The sequence below is a fragment of the Seriola aureovittata genome, chromosome 1 (genome assembly GCF_021018895.1).
Source record: "Seriola aureovittata isolate HTS-2021-v1 ecotype China chromosome 1, ASM2101889v1, whole genome shotgun sequence".
In the NCBI taxonomy this organism is placed as follows: domain Eukaryota; kingdom Metazoa; phylum Chordata; class Actinopteri; order Carangiformes; family Carangidae; genus Seriola; species Seriola aureovittata.
In genome coordinates this window covers 2,650,001-2,669,025 of record NC_079364.1, presented here as the reverse complement: position 1 = coordinate 2,669,025, position 19,025 = coordinate 2,650,001, and the positions used below count along the sequence as shown (strand labels likewise).

The 19,025-nt window shown below is 41.0% G+C and overlaps 2 protein-coding genes across 38 annotated transcripts in view; one reads left to right on the top strand and one right to left on the bottom strand.

Moving 5' to 3' along the window:
• The window catches only part of bbox1 (butyrobetaine (gamma), 2-oxoglutarate dioxygenase (gamma-butyrobetaine hydroxylase) 1), a 42,582-nt gene extending 40,219 nt beyond the window's left edge, over window positions 1–2,363 (top strand). For both annotated transcript variants that reach the window (XM_056377789.1, XM_056377797.1), the window contains exon 8: window positions 474–2,363. In XM_056377789.1, coding sequence (XP_056233764.1) covers window positions 474–634 — 161 coding nt within the window. In that variant the 3' untranslated portion in view covers window positions 635–2,363. The remainder of the gene's footprint in view (window positions 1–473) is intronic.
• A 54-nt stretch (window positions 2,364–2,417) lies between these two features.
• The window catches only part of madd (MAP-kinase activating death domain), a 46,686-nt gene continuing 30,078 nt past the window's right edge, over window positions 2,418–19,025 (bottom strand). For 10 of the 36 annotated variants that reach the window (XM_056377667.1, XM_056377588.1, XM_056377524.1 and 7 more), the window contains 15 exons: window positions 18,433–18,536; window positions 18,265–18,348; window positions 17,206–17,364; window positions 16,597–16,717; window positions 15,839–15,901; window positions 14,833–14,953; window positions 14,611–14,716; window positions 14,375–14,485; window positions 13,811–13,918; window positions 13,400–13,564; window positions 13,223–13,295; window positions 12,255–12,361; window positions 8,582–8,651; window positions 6,220–6,266; window positions 2,418–5,042 (listed from right to left, as the gene is read on the bottom strand). In XM_056377667.1, coding sequence (XP_056233642.1) covers window positions 4,929–5,042; window positions 6,220–6,266; window positions 8,582–8,651; window positions 12,255–12,361; window positions 13,223–13,295; window positions 13,400–13,564; window positions 13,811–13,918; window positions 14,375–14,485; window positions 14,611–14,716; window positions 14,833–14,953; window positions 15,839–15,901; window positions 16,597–16,717; window positions 17,206–17,364; window positions 18,265–18,348; window positions 18,433–18,536 — 1,553 coding nt within the window. In that variant the 3' untranslated portion in view covers window positions 2,418–4,928. The remainder of the gene's footprint in view (window positions 5,043–6,219; window positions 6,267–8,581; window positions 8,652–12,254; window positions 12,362–13,222; window positions 13,296–13,399; window positions 13,565–13,810; window positions 13,919–14,374; window positions 14,486–14,610; window positions 14,717–14,832; window positions 14,954–15,838; window positions 15,902–16,596; window positions 16,718–17,205; window positions 17,365–18,264; window positions 18,349–18,432; window positions 18,537–19,025) is intronic. The other 26 variants (XM_056377642.1, XM_056377681.1, XM_056377689.1 and 23 more) reach the window with 6 other exon arrangements.

Here is a 19,025-nt window from a genome sequence, read left to right as displayed (position 1 = left end):
AGTAAGGTATGAAAATGCCAATAAACGTCATAGTATAGTATCGCATAAAACTGTCAAAAAATGTCATAGTATATAGTAAGGCATAAATAGACAAAGCATATGTACATATACATGTATGTATGTACATATTGCTGTGTGTGTAATAGTGTGTATATGTAATGGTATGTATATATGAATGGGTATGTGTTTATTTGTATGTAATTTTATGTATGTATAAGTTTTATTCTTTACTTAAGTGTGTTGTTAACACTAGCTTAAATAACTAGCAAGGTAATTGAGCTTCCACATTCAAACAGGAAGCTTCAGACAGTTTTATTTGAAGGCCTTTGTTCTGAAACAGACCCTAAACTGTGATCTCTCTGAATGAAGTGGGATGAATGACTAAATGAAATTCCTTACTGAGACAAACCGAGGGTCAAATGAAATGTATCCTATACCTTCATATATGATCTTTGTGTGGTGTTGTATTTCAGGTGACTTGGTGACCTTTGATAACTGGCGTCTGCTGCACGGACGCCGGAGCTACATTAGCAGACCAGACAGGCTGCGACACCTGGAGGGCGCGTACCTGGACTGGGACGAAGTCATGTCTCGCCTCCGGATACTCCGCAGCTGCGTCCATGAGAACGTGTGAGAAAAAAAAAGGTTACATCCTTTGCAGAGAATCTAAATAATGTCAGGCGGCCAAAAAAAAAACAAACAATCTAGGATTTAAATTAAATGTTGCTTTTATAAAAAAAAAAAAACCGCTGAGGGCGATGTGCAAAGACGCTGAAGTATCTCACATCAGGTCAAGAGCTAAATCTCTGACAATGATTGCGAGTTAGGAAGTTTTCCTTTAACTTTAAATGATGATGACAACTTTTCAAACTTGTAACAGTGCAACACTGCCATGCAAAGAAAAAGAAAAGTCATCGTGACTAGAGACAAAAGTTTTTATAAGCTTAAATTTGACTACGAGGTTTTATACATTGTCCTGAGTTCTCCACATCATGATTATGATATTGAGTAATTTATAAGTTTTATAAACTAACTTTTCATTCATGGTTCAATGGTTAAAGATTTGGTTCAGGACAACAATATTAAACAGCTGAGTGTCTTTGACTTTATATAAGGAGGGGAGTGAATTCTGACACAGCCTCCATGTAAATTATGTCAAACAACTTTTTAATACGTTTAAGTTTTACTCTCCTCTCCGCCTGTTAGTTTCTTGCTACCTCCGCTCTTTACTCTTGTGCCTACATAAAGGAAGTGATGTCATTGACTTTCCCTCCATGCTCAAACTTGCCTTAAGCCACAGCACAGTCTCTGTGCTACAGGTGGCAGTATTTAGTAACAGTAAATTAAATTTAAAGGGTCAGTTCAAACAAATTACAAAGAGATACTGAACGTTCTTCTCTACTTAACCGGAGAGGCCAAACACAACGATTTTGGTTTTTATCTGCTGAGGTTTTCAGACAGTGTTTATTTCCAAATTTAGGGATTTAAAGATTATCTAGAAAATTACTGCTTCTTACGATCAATAAACCATGTAAAAACCAAGCATTACCTGAAAACCAGCGTATTTATCTTAGCTTAGTTTTGGTCAACACGCTTTTAAAACTCCTGCTAGTGCCTGAATGTGGTTAGGGTGGATAGATTTGTGTGTGGTGCACAAAGGATTGATAGTTCCAGTAAAAAACTATTGACAGAGTTCTGTGGCTTATCTAGATTAACTATTTCTACAAAGATAAAAACACTGTTGTGCCATTTTTCATTGTTTTGAGCAGCATACGTTACATTTCTTTCACCTCCACTCGACTGGGACGTTTCAGAGAAAAGTATCTAAAATACTTTTCTGTGACAGGTGAATTCCCACAAACTGTTTTAATGATGTCATTAAGCTGCACAGTGACTTTATGTTTCAATATGGCCAGTTTTTGTTGACTGATGTGTCGTCAAGCTGCTAGAGATTGATGAGTCCTCTGTGCTCGCTGCCGTTACCGTAGAGAGAATCTGCATGTTGCTCTCCTGTAGCCAAAGAGCCCAGACAATCTGCTTCGGTACAACCCTACCACTTTATTTGATGCATTTTTATGTACATATTTACACTTACTCATGTAACCCTAGAGCGAAAAAGAAAGACAACATGGATGTACGCTCCATGGCAAGAACAACCAGGTGAAGCCTGGTCAGAGTCGAGCTTAGCGGCGGTGGGTTTGAAGGTTCGTCCTCTGTGGCAGCTTGAACCTTTTTGCTTTGGTCGGCTTTGTATTTTGCACGTTTTAATAATGCGTCTTTATCCAGTCTTAAACCTTTCAAACTATCATGCAAACATGCTTTTGTAAACCTGGCGTGTTGAAAATAAACCTTTTTAAAGCTTCCACTTGTTCACACACTTTATTTTTCCTCATGAAGGACAATGAACTACGCTGAGCTTCATTTGGGACAACTTTATTATATTGCCAAAGCTGTACATATTCTATAAATACCTTTTCAAATACTGGAATACTTACACCTGGCATCTCATTTCTTTTTTTTTTTTCCTTCTCATTACAGCAGCTGGCTAGTACAATGACAAGAGATGAGTTGTAATAATCCAGTTTTAAAAAAAGAAAAAAGAAATGTCCGTTTAACTTGAGCAGAAAGAGCTGTGTCCCGTTCCCAAACTGAATTTCGGAGAAGCTTCAGATGTGACTCGTGAATGAAACATCTTCTGATTATTTTTCCTTAGCGCAGAGAAGTTACTAAAAATACAAGCATGTCAAAATCAAAATAAAACATCTTCCAGTGATATAGCTGTACCGATATATTGCTGATCTGGAGAAACTGTTCACCACATGAACGCGAACACACACACACACAATCAAACAAACACACACTCACTGCTGTGAAAGTTAATGGGGCCAGATTCAACAGTACAACATTAAGACTTGGCGTTCTCCGCTGGGAGCAGAGGACCTCAGCTGCAGGTAATCAACACATCTGAACGGCAAATCAACAATCAATCACAAGGTGGAAAACTGCTGCCGCTGACTTTTTACTTTTGTTGAACCCCGATCGGTGACGTGAAAGCAGGTGTTTGTCTTCGGCTGCTTAGAGGAACGTGTTAATCGTTTAATTTTTAGAGAAAAAATTGTTTCCGTTTCTCAGATGTGAATATTTACTTTTATTTTCTTTGCTTTTTTAAATTTAGTTTAGTTTTTGACTTAAACTGAGAAACTATAAAGAGGATTTAAAACCATTTTCTGAGTAAAGGATGAATTGATAATGAAAAGAATCGTTAGTGTGACCACAGGAGTCGATGTAGTTACACGTTTGTTATTCAGTCTTTAAAATAATTTAGAAAAAGGTAAAGAGGCTTCAAATATCTGGTTGCTGCTTTTTGATTTGTTTCTGAAACCAGATAAAACAGTTTATAGCTCATTTTAAATTCATTGACTTTGTGTTAATATTGATTTTATTTTGTAGTTGTCTATCGTGATGATCTCCAACTTGGCTGCTCGTAATTATGGCAAAAACAATGTCACATGAATGTAGCACAAGTTCATTTTTAAAACTTCCATCTACAGGTCAACTAATGTACAACTTCAGTATAAAATGTGAGATTCGTTTTAAAGACTGAAAAACATTAACGACCTCTTGAAGGAAATACGACGGCAGCTCCCGTGGTCACACATCGCACACGAGCGCCGCTATTAAATGCAAAAAAGGTGACGACACTTAAAACCCGTGAGAAGATGACAAATGTTTACCTCAACAACGCCACCACCTGCTGTGACATCACTGATTGGGGGTGTGGCCTGAGTGCAAAATGCTCCATAAAGTTTACATCCATAGGGAGAGAGCGGCAGACTTATTTATTTTCCCCCCACATGTGAATTGGGAGTTGATTTACCTGCGAAAGACAAACTTTAAAACAGTCATGTCGCACTGAGTCATCATATTCACATCAATCAATATGTACTTATAAAAAACAAAACAAAAAACAAAATTCTTTCTTACATTCTTCACTCTGTGAAAAGCCAGTGAACTCAAGAAAACCTCGGCTCTGGCAATGGCTAACTACTCATTAAGTATTGCACATCTAGCAAATAAACAATATGTAACACTTTTTCAGAGAAATGTACAGTCAATATATGTATATATTAAATAAATACTATATATAGAAATATATATATAATATTTATTCGTCATCCTCACAGGAACATGCAGTTGATAACAGCGGACCACAGACGAGAAATGTTACAGTAGAACTAGAACAGGAGCGAGGGCAAGAGAACACGTCTGAGAACACTCACATTATTTTCGGGTTCAAACACCTTGAAGAAGCGTTTACATGCGGTGCTCTGCTGCACAGGAGCGTTTCAGTGTGGGACGTCCTGCACTACGAGAGGGGCTGTTGGTTTTTTTTACACCAGTTTCAACTGGACAGACTGGACTGTTACAGTAACCACATAATCACAGGATAACTCACGGAGACGGGAGGGGGAGGGGGAGGGGGAGGGGGAGGGGGTGGGTAAGCTATTCTGTAGTGAATATCAAGGCTGTGCACGGGACCAGCATGCACTCTGTGCCTCGGGGGTGTCCCTCACATGTCCTGTCTGTGAAAACAGTTTGGGTCTCGGCAGAAGACTTTCACGCAGCTGGGCTGAAGGAGCGGGAAAAAACATTTAGCTAGTCGGTATGATCATCAGGACGACAGCGGCGGGGGGGGGGGGGGGGGGGGGGGGTATTTACACGACATCACAGACCAAACACGTCTAACACAGTAAGATCTAAAAGGGGTCTTAGGCTTGTATGTACAGGAGGGGAGGGGAGGGGGGGGGGAGGGGGGGTTGTGTGCTTAGAATAAAGGTAGGGATTGTCAGAAGTCTGTGGTTTTAGAGCTGAGACACCATTTCAAGTAGAGAGGCACGCCAGGGGGGGGGGGGCTGTAGGAGTGTAGACTAGCTAGGAAGAGGCCTCGGTGACAGGATCTTGGGTTTTCCTTCCGCCTCCTTCCCCTTCACCGCCGCCACGTAGGAGAAAAGGCAGAGGACGGAGTAACAGATCTGATGTGCCTGCAGAGGGAGACAAAGCCGTGAGGAGAGGGGACGATCCCGGGCGCCAGGAAAGACAAAGACAACACAAAGAACAAAGCTGCACACGAGCTTCCTGTCGGGGCTGAAACACGCCGCACATGTCATTATTTTAAAAAGGTCGCCTGCGGAGTTTCTGACCAAACTTTAGAAAAACCGTCTCTGCAGTCGATTAATGAGCAAAAAACTGAATATAAACAACTTTTATTTAGTTTTAGCTGCTCTTCAGACATTTGCAGCATAAATCAAGAACAAAGTTTCCAATAATCAATGAGCGAGTAATAAATATCTGCTGGGTTTAAATGGAGCCGGTTCTTTAATGTAAATTCATCTGTAATAAACACAGCGCAGCTTATCCAACTAAACTCGTCGGTTCTTTCCAGGAAGTTTGAAGAAACTAAATAACAGACCTTCAAAATAAAGCGTTGCCTAATTTCATGTTGTGATTGGTTGGTTTCATCACGTTTCTCTCACGACCGTCGACATGATGTCGGCGACCAAATCATCATTAAAGATAATTAATGATTCTTACAGCTGCTAAAACTAAAGAAAACAAGTCAGTCGATTACTTTAACTGAATTTTATTTATTGATCTTTCAAGCTGTTTTACTGATTATTTTCCTTTTAATACCCTACTTTTATTTCTGCTTATTTATTTTATTTCTACTTTTATTTTCTTCCAAACATCTCCTCTCTTCACATTTTATTACTTTATCTTTACCATTTTTATTTCATTTCTTAATATCCTACATTTCCTTTATGGTTTTACTCACATTAATAAACGTCCTGTTTCACTGTTTTATTATTTTATCACTCTCTCTTTTCTTTCCGGTCTTCAGTGTTTCCTCACTTCCTGTTATTGTTGTCTTAATGTTTAGTCTTTTCATCCCTCACCGCTGTGTGTGTGTGTGTGTGTGTGTGTGTGTGTGTGTGTGTGTGTGTGTGTGTGTGTGTGTGTGTGTGTGTGTGTGTGTGTGTGTGTGTGTGTGTGTGTGTGTGTGTGTGTGTGTGTGTGGAAAGTGTTTTCATTCAGATTCCAGCTACAGTTTTCAGATTTCGTTTCTCGTTAGTCGTGGTGTTCGTCATGTTTTCAGATGTGCGTTTCTCCACATGCACTGGTAAAAAGCAGTGACTGTTGACGGCCGGAGCGAGGACTCACCATGGGGGTCTTGTACTTGTGGATCACCACTTCTTTAGTTTCAGGAACTATGCCGGTGCAAGAGACAAAACAAAGAATTCAAAGGCAGCAGGAACCTCAGTGAGTTCATGTTTGAGAGCTTTTCTTTGGGGCGGGGGGGTTTTTACAGGGGTGAACTTTCAACAAGGTGTAAAATGGGATGTGGGCCAAGAACGGCCCACCACAACAGTCAGTTCAGGAGGTTAAATCCTGGTTAAACTTAGTGATATTCTGACTCATTAAATATTTAAAAGATGAAACTTTTTTAAACTAGAGAGCAAAGTGTTGAATCTGAGGTCGGGACTGTTGGTGAGACGTTCATGGCCCACGAAATGGACAAATAAAAACACACACGTCTTAGAACAAGAGACTGTAAAGGTTATACATTTTCAAATATGAAAAAAAAACAAACAAACAAACAAAGAAAAAAACACAAGGGGAAAAAAAAAAAAGAAAAGAAAGGGACAACCTCCCCTCCCCCGACCGGTTCCACCCCAGAGGACTGAAAGTTAAAAGACGTCACAGAAGCAGCTACAAGAGGTCAAAACCCTTTGACCCCGGACCACGTCACTGTCCACGGGACAGACTGACTTTTCATTAGTAACTGTGAACCCGCAGCAGAGATGAGGAGGCCGAGATCTGGACAGATGAAGAGGGCTGGGAAATGTTAAATCCCTTTCCCCAACTCCTCCTCTTCCTCCTCCTCCTCCTCCTCCTCCTCCCTCCCTCCCCCAAAACAACAGTCCCACCAAAGATTTCCACTGAGATACAGAGGCAGACTGTCGGAGAATGATGACCACATGAGAGATGGAGTCTGGGGTGATCTCCGAAATGAAAAGCAAGTGACGAAAGGAAGCAGAGGGAAAAACTCAAGGAAGAAATGAACCAGTGTGAGGAAATATTCTGCACAGAATTAAGTTTGAATAAGAAGAAGGAGAAAGGTGACAACACTTTACCTGCTGGAGAATGAAGGTTTTCATAGTGGCAAAGATGAGGGCAACATTACAAAAGCAGCACAGAGACACGGCAGTAACCCGGCCTGGCACTCTCAACCTCTGATGATCATAAACTGCACTGTCGTACTGTGAGTCAGCGTTTTCGCCTTCTGCCTGCGGTGTGAAACACACAGGCGGCCTCAACCTCAAAATAAACTCCCTTTGTGCTTTTAAAAAGTGACGCTCTTTAATAAACGAGTTTCTCTCTTTGTAACCAGGAAATAAAATGTAGGTCCTCGACACTGTTCGGTTTCAGTCTGTTGATGTGGATCAATCGTGTGTTATTCTGATTCTGATTCAGAGCAACGAGGGAGTTTAAGAGCTAAAACTTCAGAGTTTAATAACAGACCATTACAGCGCGTGGAGTAACTTGTGTTCATTTATTCATCTACACGTCAGTGATTTGTCTGGCACTTGTTAATGACTCCAGACGAAATATTTCACAGCTCATGCAGTAAAAACATTAAAAATGATCTTAAAGCTTAAAGCTGCTGGTATTCTATATTTTTATTACTACTAACAAACCCCAGGAAAAACCTTCATCTTTAAAATGTTATAATGTTTAAATGTTTATCTGCAAACCGCCCTCAAAATGTTTTTGTTGATTATTTGTTTCTTAGTTTCTTGTATTGTGTAGTTGTGTTGTCTCTGACTGCTTCTTGTTGAAGAGATTTTAATCTCGATGAGACGACCTGATTAAATAAAGATTAAATTAAATCAAATCTGGTCACAAACATATAGTTTCTTATTTTTATAAAAGATTGAACAAATTCCCTAAAACAACTGGTCACTGCAGTTTTTACCATCTACTATTCAAAAAGGAGTAAATGGTGCATTTGCTGGGGACTATTTTCAGCTGTGGATTGATACACAGGTGGAGCTCTGGGATTGGGTCAAAATGAACTGCAGTAATAAAGGAACATGTATGTGACTGACTGATGCACGAACAAACGCTCTTAGCTCTCATGATATTTGCCGACATTAGAATCTCTACTTTCTTTACTGGAACAGGAACTGACGTCGTTTCTTATGACGCTAAAGTTTGTTTTGATTTCTCCTCGTGTCTGTTTAGGCAGCCGGACTCTTCTGGCCTCTGACTTCACTGACCTATCGTTTCATTTTCTACTAAATGAAACGTCTCTCGCTCTGAACTTGGGGAGGAAAACCACGTCCTCTGAGGAATTCATCACTGACTTAAACACCTGCAGACGGCGGCGTCTCGCTGCTCCTGGAGGAGAGCGGGGATCCAATTCAGTGAACACTTATCAGCTCTCGTCAATACATTGGCCATGAAGCTGAGTTACTGCCGTGCCGAGTACAGGCCTAGAATCAATAGATGGTGTAATTACCAAATTCCTCCAGGACAAAGACTCCCTTCACTGTATTGCACTTTTTAATGTGACTCAGCTCTATGAAAACCTAAAAACAAACAAAAAACAAACAAAAACAAGACAGAACATTATTAACTCAACAACACTGGATGAAAAGTAAACAACTTTATATTTAGAAATTAACCATGTTTAACTTGTTTTATTCAGTGTGAAAGGTAAAAAAATAAAACAACTACACATGGATGCAAGCTTTTTAACAGCTAATGAAAGAAAAGAAAAAGCACACTATGAGAAGTTTCCATGATCAAACGCATACATGGGCGACGGTTAAATGAGGAGAAATGCATTTAGTCTGCTCAAAGCTCAAAACTAATTCAGCATGGCTTGTTTCATCAATCAAGTGTTTCACAACGGAAACGTTTATTCTTATATTTGGATGTAAACAGCAAAGGTAGTTTTTAAAAAAAGAAACAAAAAACACATTTCTTTTTATGCTCAGAGATGCAATATGGCCCATATGATGCATACATGGAATTTCCATATAAAAATGTAGACAAGGACACAAAATTAGATTTGCCATACAGCTACAACAGTGAAAAGAAAAGACAGAGGAAAAACAAAAAGAAGGAACCCAATAAGATGTAACTGCTAATAAGCAAACACAGCAGAGGTTGTGTACCTTCCGCTCCTTGCAGGGGGAGAGAGCATGGGAGAGAAATGGTTTGGATTATTATCGGACAGAAGAGCACAAACACTCGACGACACTGCGAGAGGGCGCTATCCGGACTCGGCTCAAGGATCTAAGCTCAGAGGTTCCCAGAGCCAATGTGAAAAAACCCGTCACAAGACGAATCAGCCCCCAAAAACTAGGAAATCAAAAAAAAACAAAAGAAAAGAAAAGAAAAATAAATAAAAAAAAAGAGGACTAGAGGTTTGACTAGAGAGCTGGATTCACCTTTGTTTTCTCGGACTTTAAACACCTCAGTCCCCCAGAGCCCTCCATGCCTCCTCCTCCAGCAACAAGGGCTGGCACCAACACCACTCGCTCACACGGCAGAACGGATAAACGAGGGCGGCCACCGATGGAAAGTAAATCCCGCTACGATGTTAGGATATCACCTCCGACACCTCTCTCAATGCAGAGCTGCTCAGAACCAGAACCAACCCGCTGCTACTTCTATATAATGCTGAATTTAGTCTTTAAAAAAAAAATAACAAACAAAACAAAACAAAAAGCTGCTGCTGCTGAAAGTGTCCGACTCAAAAAAACACTAAACTCTCCTCGACCTAAATCTGCAGCCGCTCGCAGCGAAACGTTCTCCACACTGAACCTCAGCTTGATGGTGATGGATAAAGATTAAAAATAAAAACTTGAACTACGTGTGGACACTCAACCCCGTGCAATGTGAAGCGCAAAAATGCAACTTGAGCCGGAAAACACTGCGGTAGAAAAAGCACAAGCAGCAAAAGCAGGCAGTTATAACAGTGAGTCAGTGACACAGAAGTTAAAGGCTCAGTTCACCCAAAGTATAAAAACACTGTTTCTGCTCTGGTTTTTACAATGAAGGTGAATGAAAAATCTGCTTCCTGTTTCTGCTGTGACGTGCTTAAGTTGCTAAATGTCAGTATTTTAATCAGAAAGTTCAGTCCTTGCTAACCGGCTGGCCCCGGCGGCTCGTCCGGACTTCCTGTGTCTCTCGTCCCGCGGTCCGACTGCAGCCGGTGACGGTGGTTCTTGTTCTGCTCAGGTGGAGAACCGGTTCGTGTGCTGTTGTGCCAAACTCCCCGAGCAGAACAAGCACCGCTGTCTCCGGCTGCAGTTAGCGTGCCGGGCTAGCTGTTTACCAGACAACAACTGAACTTTAAAATTAAATATAGAAACTTTAAATGACGCGATCTGTACGATTCGTCTGAAAAGTAAGTCGGATCGAGCTTTTATTAAGGGTCAAATTTAACTTAAAAATCGTTCCAATAGAAACCACTGATGAATAAACTGCAAACAAGAATGTTTTAATGCCAGTTGTGATTTTATGCATCAAAGGGTTAAATTGTGCAATTATAAAGTGCTTTAGACGAGATTTCAAAATATCCAGATAAACATTGAATATTACAATATAGACAAAAAATATTGCAATACTATTAATAGGCCTGAAGTAGCAGATAGAAAATATAAATATGCAACTGTTTGATGAATGAAAACTCTCCGCAGTGAGCTGTGTGGATTATCCAGAGTAACCAGGACAACAGAGCGCCACAGATCTCATTCACCTCCTCTGCACCGAGTCAGAGGCAGAAAGATTCAAATTCAGCCGAGAGCGTCTGCACGGCCCGATAACAGCGGAGGTGACGCGCCGAGAGTCAGCTTTTAGTCTCGTAACCTGGGTGAACTGACACTTTGCTTGTTGAGAAATCGGTTTAAATTTGTAGGATGGTTTTTGTGCATTTTATGACTAAAGCATAAAAGTATTTCTATAAACCATGAGGTTTGTTTTCAGACGTGGAGGCATTTCAGATGTGACCTCTGGGGCAGAGCGGAGGTGATGAGCGTGGTCAAGACCAAACTAGCAAATAATCAGAAGCCAATGTGCCAGCAAGTCATGTGATTCCCCAGAACAAACACCAGAAGCTGTGAATGTTTATAACAAGCTGTAGCTACATTAACACCTGGACGTGGTCGTTTCTGCTCTAAGCAAAATGATGTTACATTACATTTTTGGCGAAGAAACATGATTATAAAGGAGAAATGGGGCAAAAACCAGAGGTCAGACACAAACTGCCTCCACGTCTGAAATAAAACCCTTGAGTGTGTAAATTAAATGCTGAAACTTTCATGCTTTAGTCATAAAATGCACAATTAGTTTGTGTATCTGTCGCACTAAATGAGAACATTATTAATCTTCCTCGCTCGTTTGTGTTGTTGTTTTTCTAAAAAGATGCGTGACATGTATGAAGGTGCGTTAGTTGAACGGGTCACCGCTCAGACGAACATTAACATACGAACCCACGACTATCACGAGCTGCGCAGACGTGAAGACGACACATGACGATGTTCAAGGGTCCAAACTTAAAATGTCAAAGTTGCTATTAAATAGCCAATTATTAATGAAAAGTCTTTGCTCAAGGTCGTCCGTCTTACCACTGATGCACAACACACACATTAACACTTCATCTCCTCCCACACAGTAGATGAACATGAGGTTTGAGCACCACAGATGTCGAGAAAAGAAACTTCGTGTGGAGGGATGTGTTAATATTGTTTGAGAGACACGCATGCAAACGAAAAAAAAACACGCACGCACGCACGGACAAACAAACAAACAAACAAACAAATACAACCTGAAACTGAAAGAAAAAGCAGATCCAAAAAAGCAAAAGCACAAACAGGAATTCTTCCTCTAGGGGAAAAGGTCCGGTATGACTGAACGCCAATCAAACATGTTGTGATCAATCATCTCTGCCAGTTGATTTTGATTTTTTTTTTTGTTTGTTTGTTTGTTTTTTCTTTAAAATGACATTAGAGGAAGACGTCACGTGATGAAAGGAAATGATACAGAGGCAAACGGGAGAGACGAGCAGAAAGGTGGACAGAAGGACGGGATGAACTCTGAAACCGTCAGGAGTGATTTTCATTTTCATGCCCTGGTGTGAGATGAGAAGCAGGTTCTCTGCTGCGGTTCTACTGGCCTCTTACCTGGCTGTGCATGAATTTAAGGTTGATTCCTTCCAGCGTGACCTGCAGCAGTCCACCTTCGCCGGTTTTCATGTCCTGGACGGGAAACTCTCCGCCCAGCTCCGGCCCTGCAGGAAACCACAGCCGAGCTTTTAAAGCTGCTACAGATAATTAATTCCTGAAAAACCCCTGGAATCTCAACAGGCTGACGGGGGAAAAAGAAATTACACGCTGCTGGGACGTGGGAAAGAAATGTGAAATTTCATTTTTATGTATTTGACTGTGACCCTGAAGCTGAAGTTCTTGTACTTTTTACACCACAATCAAAAGTCTCAACAGAAACTTCGGTCATCCTGAGAGAGATGGACGACCGGGGAACGTCACAGGAGAAGTATTACAGCATTTCCTTTTCGTTTTATATTGTAAAAATCTGTCAATAAGTACTTCAGTATTTATAATGGATTTATAAAAACAGCATAAAACTCTTTAAATAAACCATTTATAAATACATTTATTAATTAATAATTAAATAATAGAATTTGAAAAACTATTTGAAAAGGTATTTTTAAAAATGAAAATGATTTGCGCTTCAATTTCCATTTCCTTTTAGCTAATCAGTTAGCTTAGCCATTTAGCTTCTCCTTTTAGCCTCTCCATTAAAACCCGCTGGTTAGCTTTCCAACCAATCAGAGAGCTCGTTACAGAAAGGCTAAACGGAGAAGCTAATCAATTAGCCAATCGTTTATTTATTCATGAAGTAATAAATGTTTTTATAAATGGTTTATTTAATGAGAGTTTTATGCTTTTTTTGTAAATCCATTTTTAAATCTTAATTTCATTTTGTTTTTTTTACAATGTGAAAAACAGGAAATGCTTTCTGCCTCTTCCTGTGACATCACTGGTCCTCCGCAGCGCTGGTTGTTAATGGCAGGCTGAAGCATGTCAGAGAGAAAGAAGCGTAAAGCTCAGCCGACTCACGGACTCCATACCTGGTTTAATGCTCTGCTGTCTCGCTGCAGCTCTTTCCATACTGTCTTTAACACAGTAGTACAGTTCACGACACTGGAGGGACAAGAAGAAGAAGAGGGAAAGTCATTTTAATTAATAACCAGTGTTTTCTTATGCTGAGATAAAAGTACAGGATGCGTTCAGGTGCAGTCCCTCACCTTTTTGGTATAGAACTTGTTGAGCTGCGTCTCTTGGCCGTTGCGTCTCCAGAGACACAGGACCTTGGTCTTGGGGCAGTACGTCATGTTGATGAGCTTCTCGTACCACCAGCGCTCGTAAACTGTGCCGATGTTGCTGCGCAGGACGATGCAGTCGTCACAGACCTGAAACGACGACGAGTTAAGTTGTAAAACTTTAATTCATTCATGTTTTTCACATTAAAAGCCTACTTAGAAGGCACAGCGGGAAGACTTTTAATGTGGAAAGGCTCGTACAAGTGTTGAGGTTTATTCACGGCAGCGTTACATGATTCAGGGAAGAAGTGAACAACTCTTTCTACACTGAGGTTATTCATTATTTTGTGAGCTCCATTCTTAATTAGTAATGTGTTCAAGACTTTTCCCTCCTACCTCCATGAAAAAGATGTCTCCCGTGGTGTCGGTGCCGGCGTGAACAACAAAGGTTTGCTTCTTGATGTGGCGGCTTCCGCTGGGCCTGATGGACAGCTCACGGCCGTTCTGAAAACAGAGCGCAATACAAACAGTTACAAACATGTCTAATAGTTAAACAATGATGTTTTTATTTCATAATAATCTCTTAAAAGTCTCGTGTAAAGATCTGCTTTACTCAGACTGTTTAGTATTGATTTCTAATACAATAAACCGACTGATCTCTCCGTTTTATACAGAAGTATAACATATTCACTTGAAAAAATCCAGTTTTCAGAATAAAATAATAATTATTATATATTATTATTGTTTTTCTAAATTAACAAAACAATTATCTCGTTAATGCAGAAACACAGAGGATGAGTTACACTTCTGTAGTTTTACGTATAAACTGAACCAAATTAAAACGGTTCTTTTCAGGAAACTTCTAAAGATATTATTTGTAAAATAATGTGAATTTACAGAGCTGTGAAATGAAACATTAGCAGCTGAACGAACTGAATAAAACAGAGGACAGATATTCACCATGTTAGCCAGTTTGTCCAGTATCTCGTTGATCTCTTGGCTGTATGTGAGGCCGATGTGGGACTTCCCCATCAAACGCCTCACTTTCTTCCTGATGTCATTTTTGTTCACCTGAACAAACATTCAAGGGAAATTTAAAAACAAACTGAGCTACATGGGAGTAAAAAAGTCAAACATGTAGCATGAAGTCAGTGATTTGACTCGTGTGATTTAAATAACAAACAGGGGCTCCCTACTTTTATCATTAGCATGTATGCGATCATATTGTGCAGCAGGGTGGCCAGGAGTCGGTCTTCATCGTCCTCCAGACGCTTCCGGTCGTGATCTCCGAGCGACAGGTATCTGTTGACAAGCAGATATTAACAGTCCAGAGGAGAATCATGGATCACATGATGCTGCACAGCGATGAAACTCATTTTTAGCAAAAGCAACAGAGTAAAACGTCGGCCGTGTTGAACCTTTCGATCATCTCCTGGGGTCCCTGGTCCATCCCCATGCCCTCGCGCTCCAACATCACGGCATCTAAGTAGGCGTCCTCCCAGAACTGCACCTGGTCCCACAGAGTGGAGCGCTCCTTACCTGAACACAGGTGCACAGCGCACATGAAGCTCCCCGTTTAACCGACACAGCTCATCCACTCAAACAAAGTCACACGCTCTCTGACACACACACAGTGACCAACTTGACTTCTGTAAGTTGTTATAAAAAGATAAATTATTATGGGCAGAACCAGTTAATCAAAGTTATATTTGTTTATTTCTAACTCTTATTTCATCGGCTGATGTTTGAATTTATTTAGAAATAAAGCTGCAAAAAGCCACAAAATTATTGAAACCGTAAAAATAAAAACGCATAACAACTTTAAGGATTAAAAATAAATAAATAATAACAACAATTTCCACAGGTTGAAATAGGAATTAAATATAATTCAGTCATTATAAATTTTTCCCCACTCTTATCACTATCATGAGAAACTAATTGGAAATCTTGACATTTCCCAATTTTATTTAACAGCTGGTGGCTCATTTGAGTGTGCTCGCCTCATAATTACATTTCTGACAGCACTTGAAGGCAACACGCACTCATCCAATATGCAAACCCGTGAAATGTCACGAATTTAATCCAACGTGAAAGTTGAAATGAAACGTGGGTGTAGAGCGGAAAAGTAAAAATAAAGCGAATGGAAATTTCACACATTTTGTCGTCTTTGATCCGACGGTGAGGAGAAAGGAGCGCTCGTATTTCCCACCTTTATCTCACGTTAAGAAACACCACAGATGTGCAGCTCAGCCACAGACAGGAAAAAACCCACATCACATCACATGAAAGATTAAACAGAGCGAGTCCGGACGAACAATAGATACACTTCACACACACACACACACACACACACACACACACACACACACACACACACACACACACACACAGGAAAAAGGGCAAAGGCAAGAGATTAGCCCCTACTTAGAGAAAAGGTTTCCATGGCAGCATCCTCTAGTTGATCCCAAACGGAGCTCTTATCGCGGCCTGGAAAAATTTCCCAGGAGGAGCAGCAGGAGGGGAGAGAAGCAGCGAGGGGGGGGGGGGGTTAGGGCGAAGAGGTGAGTGGGTTTAATGTTAAAAAACAAGACAGAGAGCCGAGAACCACAGGAACAAGAACCGGGACAAACAAGGACGTACCGCCATCTTTTACCCACTGTTTAAACCGTGTGGTTTGATATTACACGCAGGATCGAGCAGGTGAGAAAACAACCACAGGTCCTTATTGTTTTTACATATTTAAAGACTGTAGTTTGACTCGGTTAAACATACAATTACAATTAAATTCCAGTTACAATCATTTAACACACACCTTAATTACATAACAAGCAGCAGTGAACACAACTTCCTGTTTCTATTTAGAGTTAATTCAAATCAGGATGTAACCTCTCCCTTTTTAACATTTATTTCACAATAAAATGTCACATGTCTTGACTTCTGCTTTTCTTAAAAATATCTTTCTGCCATTAGCGAGAGAGTTCACTGCGGGAACGTTACAAGTTTTCACTTCACTACGTTTACCTTTAAGAACCTTTTACTAAGCTGCTTGGTCCATAAGATTTTCTTTGAGGAACAAAGATGATGTTAGTAAAGCGACGCAGGACAGTGACAGAAAGTGTTTCTAAAAACACAGGAAGGAAATGTTTTATTGAAGGTCTTAAACCCGGAGCAGCAGAACTTACCCAGCAGGCCTTCGCAAAGGTAAATCCTCATGCTGATGTCCTCCATGGGCTGCGCTGGCGGCCCCCTGGCCATGGCAGGTACGTGATCTTTCACACCTGGTTTCAGAGTGTGGGTCTTTCCCTGAGGAGACAGGACAAGGTCGCGTTACAGGAAGTACAATGACCCGACTAGGATCACCTCCTCGTGGTCGTATCTCATCCTTGAGTCCGAGTGAACGGGACGCACAGCGGAGGGAATCAAAACAAAAATACAAATGTCTAATTAACGAAGAATAAGGACCCGTGTGCAGTTTCATACATTGTGTGTTGATGCGTCTGTTCTTGGCCCCGTTTGGATCGTAGCATCACGTGAACAGTTTCACACATCTAAGGCGCTCTCCCGCTTCAAAACACCACAATTAAAACTTGGCAAAAGAAAAACTTTTTCCCAGGAAATTAAAGTTTTTCTCTCATTTTCAGCTTCTTTTCCTTCGTTTTTCTAGTGGACACAGGAAGCCCGACATCCCATCAACTCCTGCGGAGCTTTTTAATTAGCTCACGACTTCATGAGTTCAAATGAATAAATGACAATCTCAACTGAGAACTGAGTAACTGTGTAACTCGACTTACAAACACTGAGCTGGTGGCTGGGTTGGTTTCAATCTCGCTGTCGGACAGAGTTCCTCTGGACTGATTGAGATGAGCGGCGGTTCTCCCGCCGAGGCCGTCTCCAGCTGTGCTGCTCAGGTCGCTGTCGGCTCCCAGAGTTTCTCCAGAGCTGTTGCTGATCTGAAACATAAAAACCATCCAGGTGTGAGAACGACTCGAGAGCAGAGCGTTGGGTTTTGTGTAAAAGCAGCTGATAAACCGCATGTTTGTGTCGATCAGCCTGATCCAGCCATTAGTTGAAATTGTGATTTTTTCACACTTCATGGAAGCTTCAGTGCTTCCTGTCTCATCTCCTTTAGCAAAGGAAACACTGGAGCTTCCTTAAGGAAAGGAAAGGAGAGAATGCCGCCCCATGATTCCTCGCCGTAGCAACATATAAAGCGACGCCGCGTTGCCGTTTGACCCCACGGCAGAACCACGTAAATGTAGAAACAACAGAGGAACTGTTCCATAAATATAGATTTACTCTCTTTAAATCCAGTTAGGAATCGTGATGGAAAACAAATATATTGAAGTTATAGTTAATATCATCATCATAATTAAAACCTACAGTCTATACATAAATGTTGTTTCACTTAATCCTCATTGTGGAAAACACTAAAACTGAAAGTGTAGAAATGTCAAAAGTGCCTGTATAATTTATTCTGATCCATTGATCACTTCCTTATTTCTATTTAATTATCATTTTAGTGGCTGAACTTTCTCTATTTGTATTTTTCTTTCATGTTTTGTTTTCGTGGTGATGAAATGAGGATTTATCCTCCAGGTTCCATCGTTCCTCGACCTCATGACGTTTTCCATCGAGGAGCTTGTTCAATCATTTGTCCAACACGCTGCGAACAATAAGCTAAACATGTTTCTCCTTTCTTTTTCTTTGTTTTTGTTTTTAAAAAATCTGATTTTGAAGTCACGGGACTTAAATGGTCTGGACCACAATGATCTCACGGTTCATATTGTGATTTATTTTGTATCTGGAACAGATTGAAACTAGGTGCAGTGTCTGAGTTGGCCGGGTCCTACCACTGTGCTGGCCTCCGAGTCCTGGCTGGTGCTTCTCGTCAGGATCGGTGGCTCCGAGCTCGTGACGGACTCTGTGTCGCTCTTCTGCAGAAGAAAAAAGAAGAGTGTGTGTGCAGCTTGTTTTTTTTAGCAGCACATTAAAAACATCAAAATGCTCCATGAACAAACCTGAGATCCAGATGTGACGCTGAGGCCACTGTCAGCACTGATCTGTGACTTCTTCTCCTCTGCATCGGTCACCTGGGGGCGCTGCTGCTTCGCTCCCTCGGACCCTGCGGGACACACGTGATGCTCAGCATGTTTTCCCACGAACACGACGACAAAACCCTCTTACCTCGCCGCGTCGCCTCACTCACAGCCAGCACAGCAACACTGACTCCGTCTAAAGCCTCCATCTCGCAGCAAAGCACACAAGTATTACACTACCTTATCCGAGTCGGCGAAATGATTTAGTTTAAGTTTAAAAATAATACAGCGTGACTAACAACATCTTACACATTTTATTTTCTCTCTCTCTCTCTCAACTTTCTGTTTCCAGTGCCGGTGATTTGACCGAGTTCAGTAACAGACAGAGAAGTGACAAAGGGACAAGCAGAGAGTGCGGTAAATATTGGGGGGAAAAAGTTACAAATGAAAAAAAACAAAAAACTGCACGAGCGTGACATTAATTCTCAAGTCAATGCTGCAAATGTTGCCCAAGTTACACCAGAAACAACAGACACAGGCAGTTAGGCATGCAGACAAACTGATGGACGGTAAAG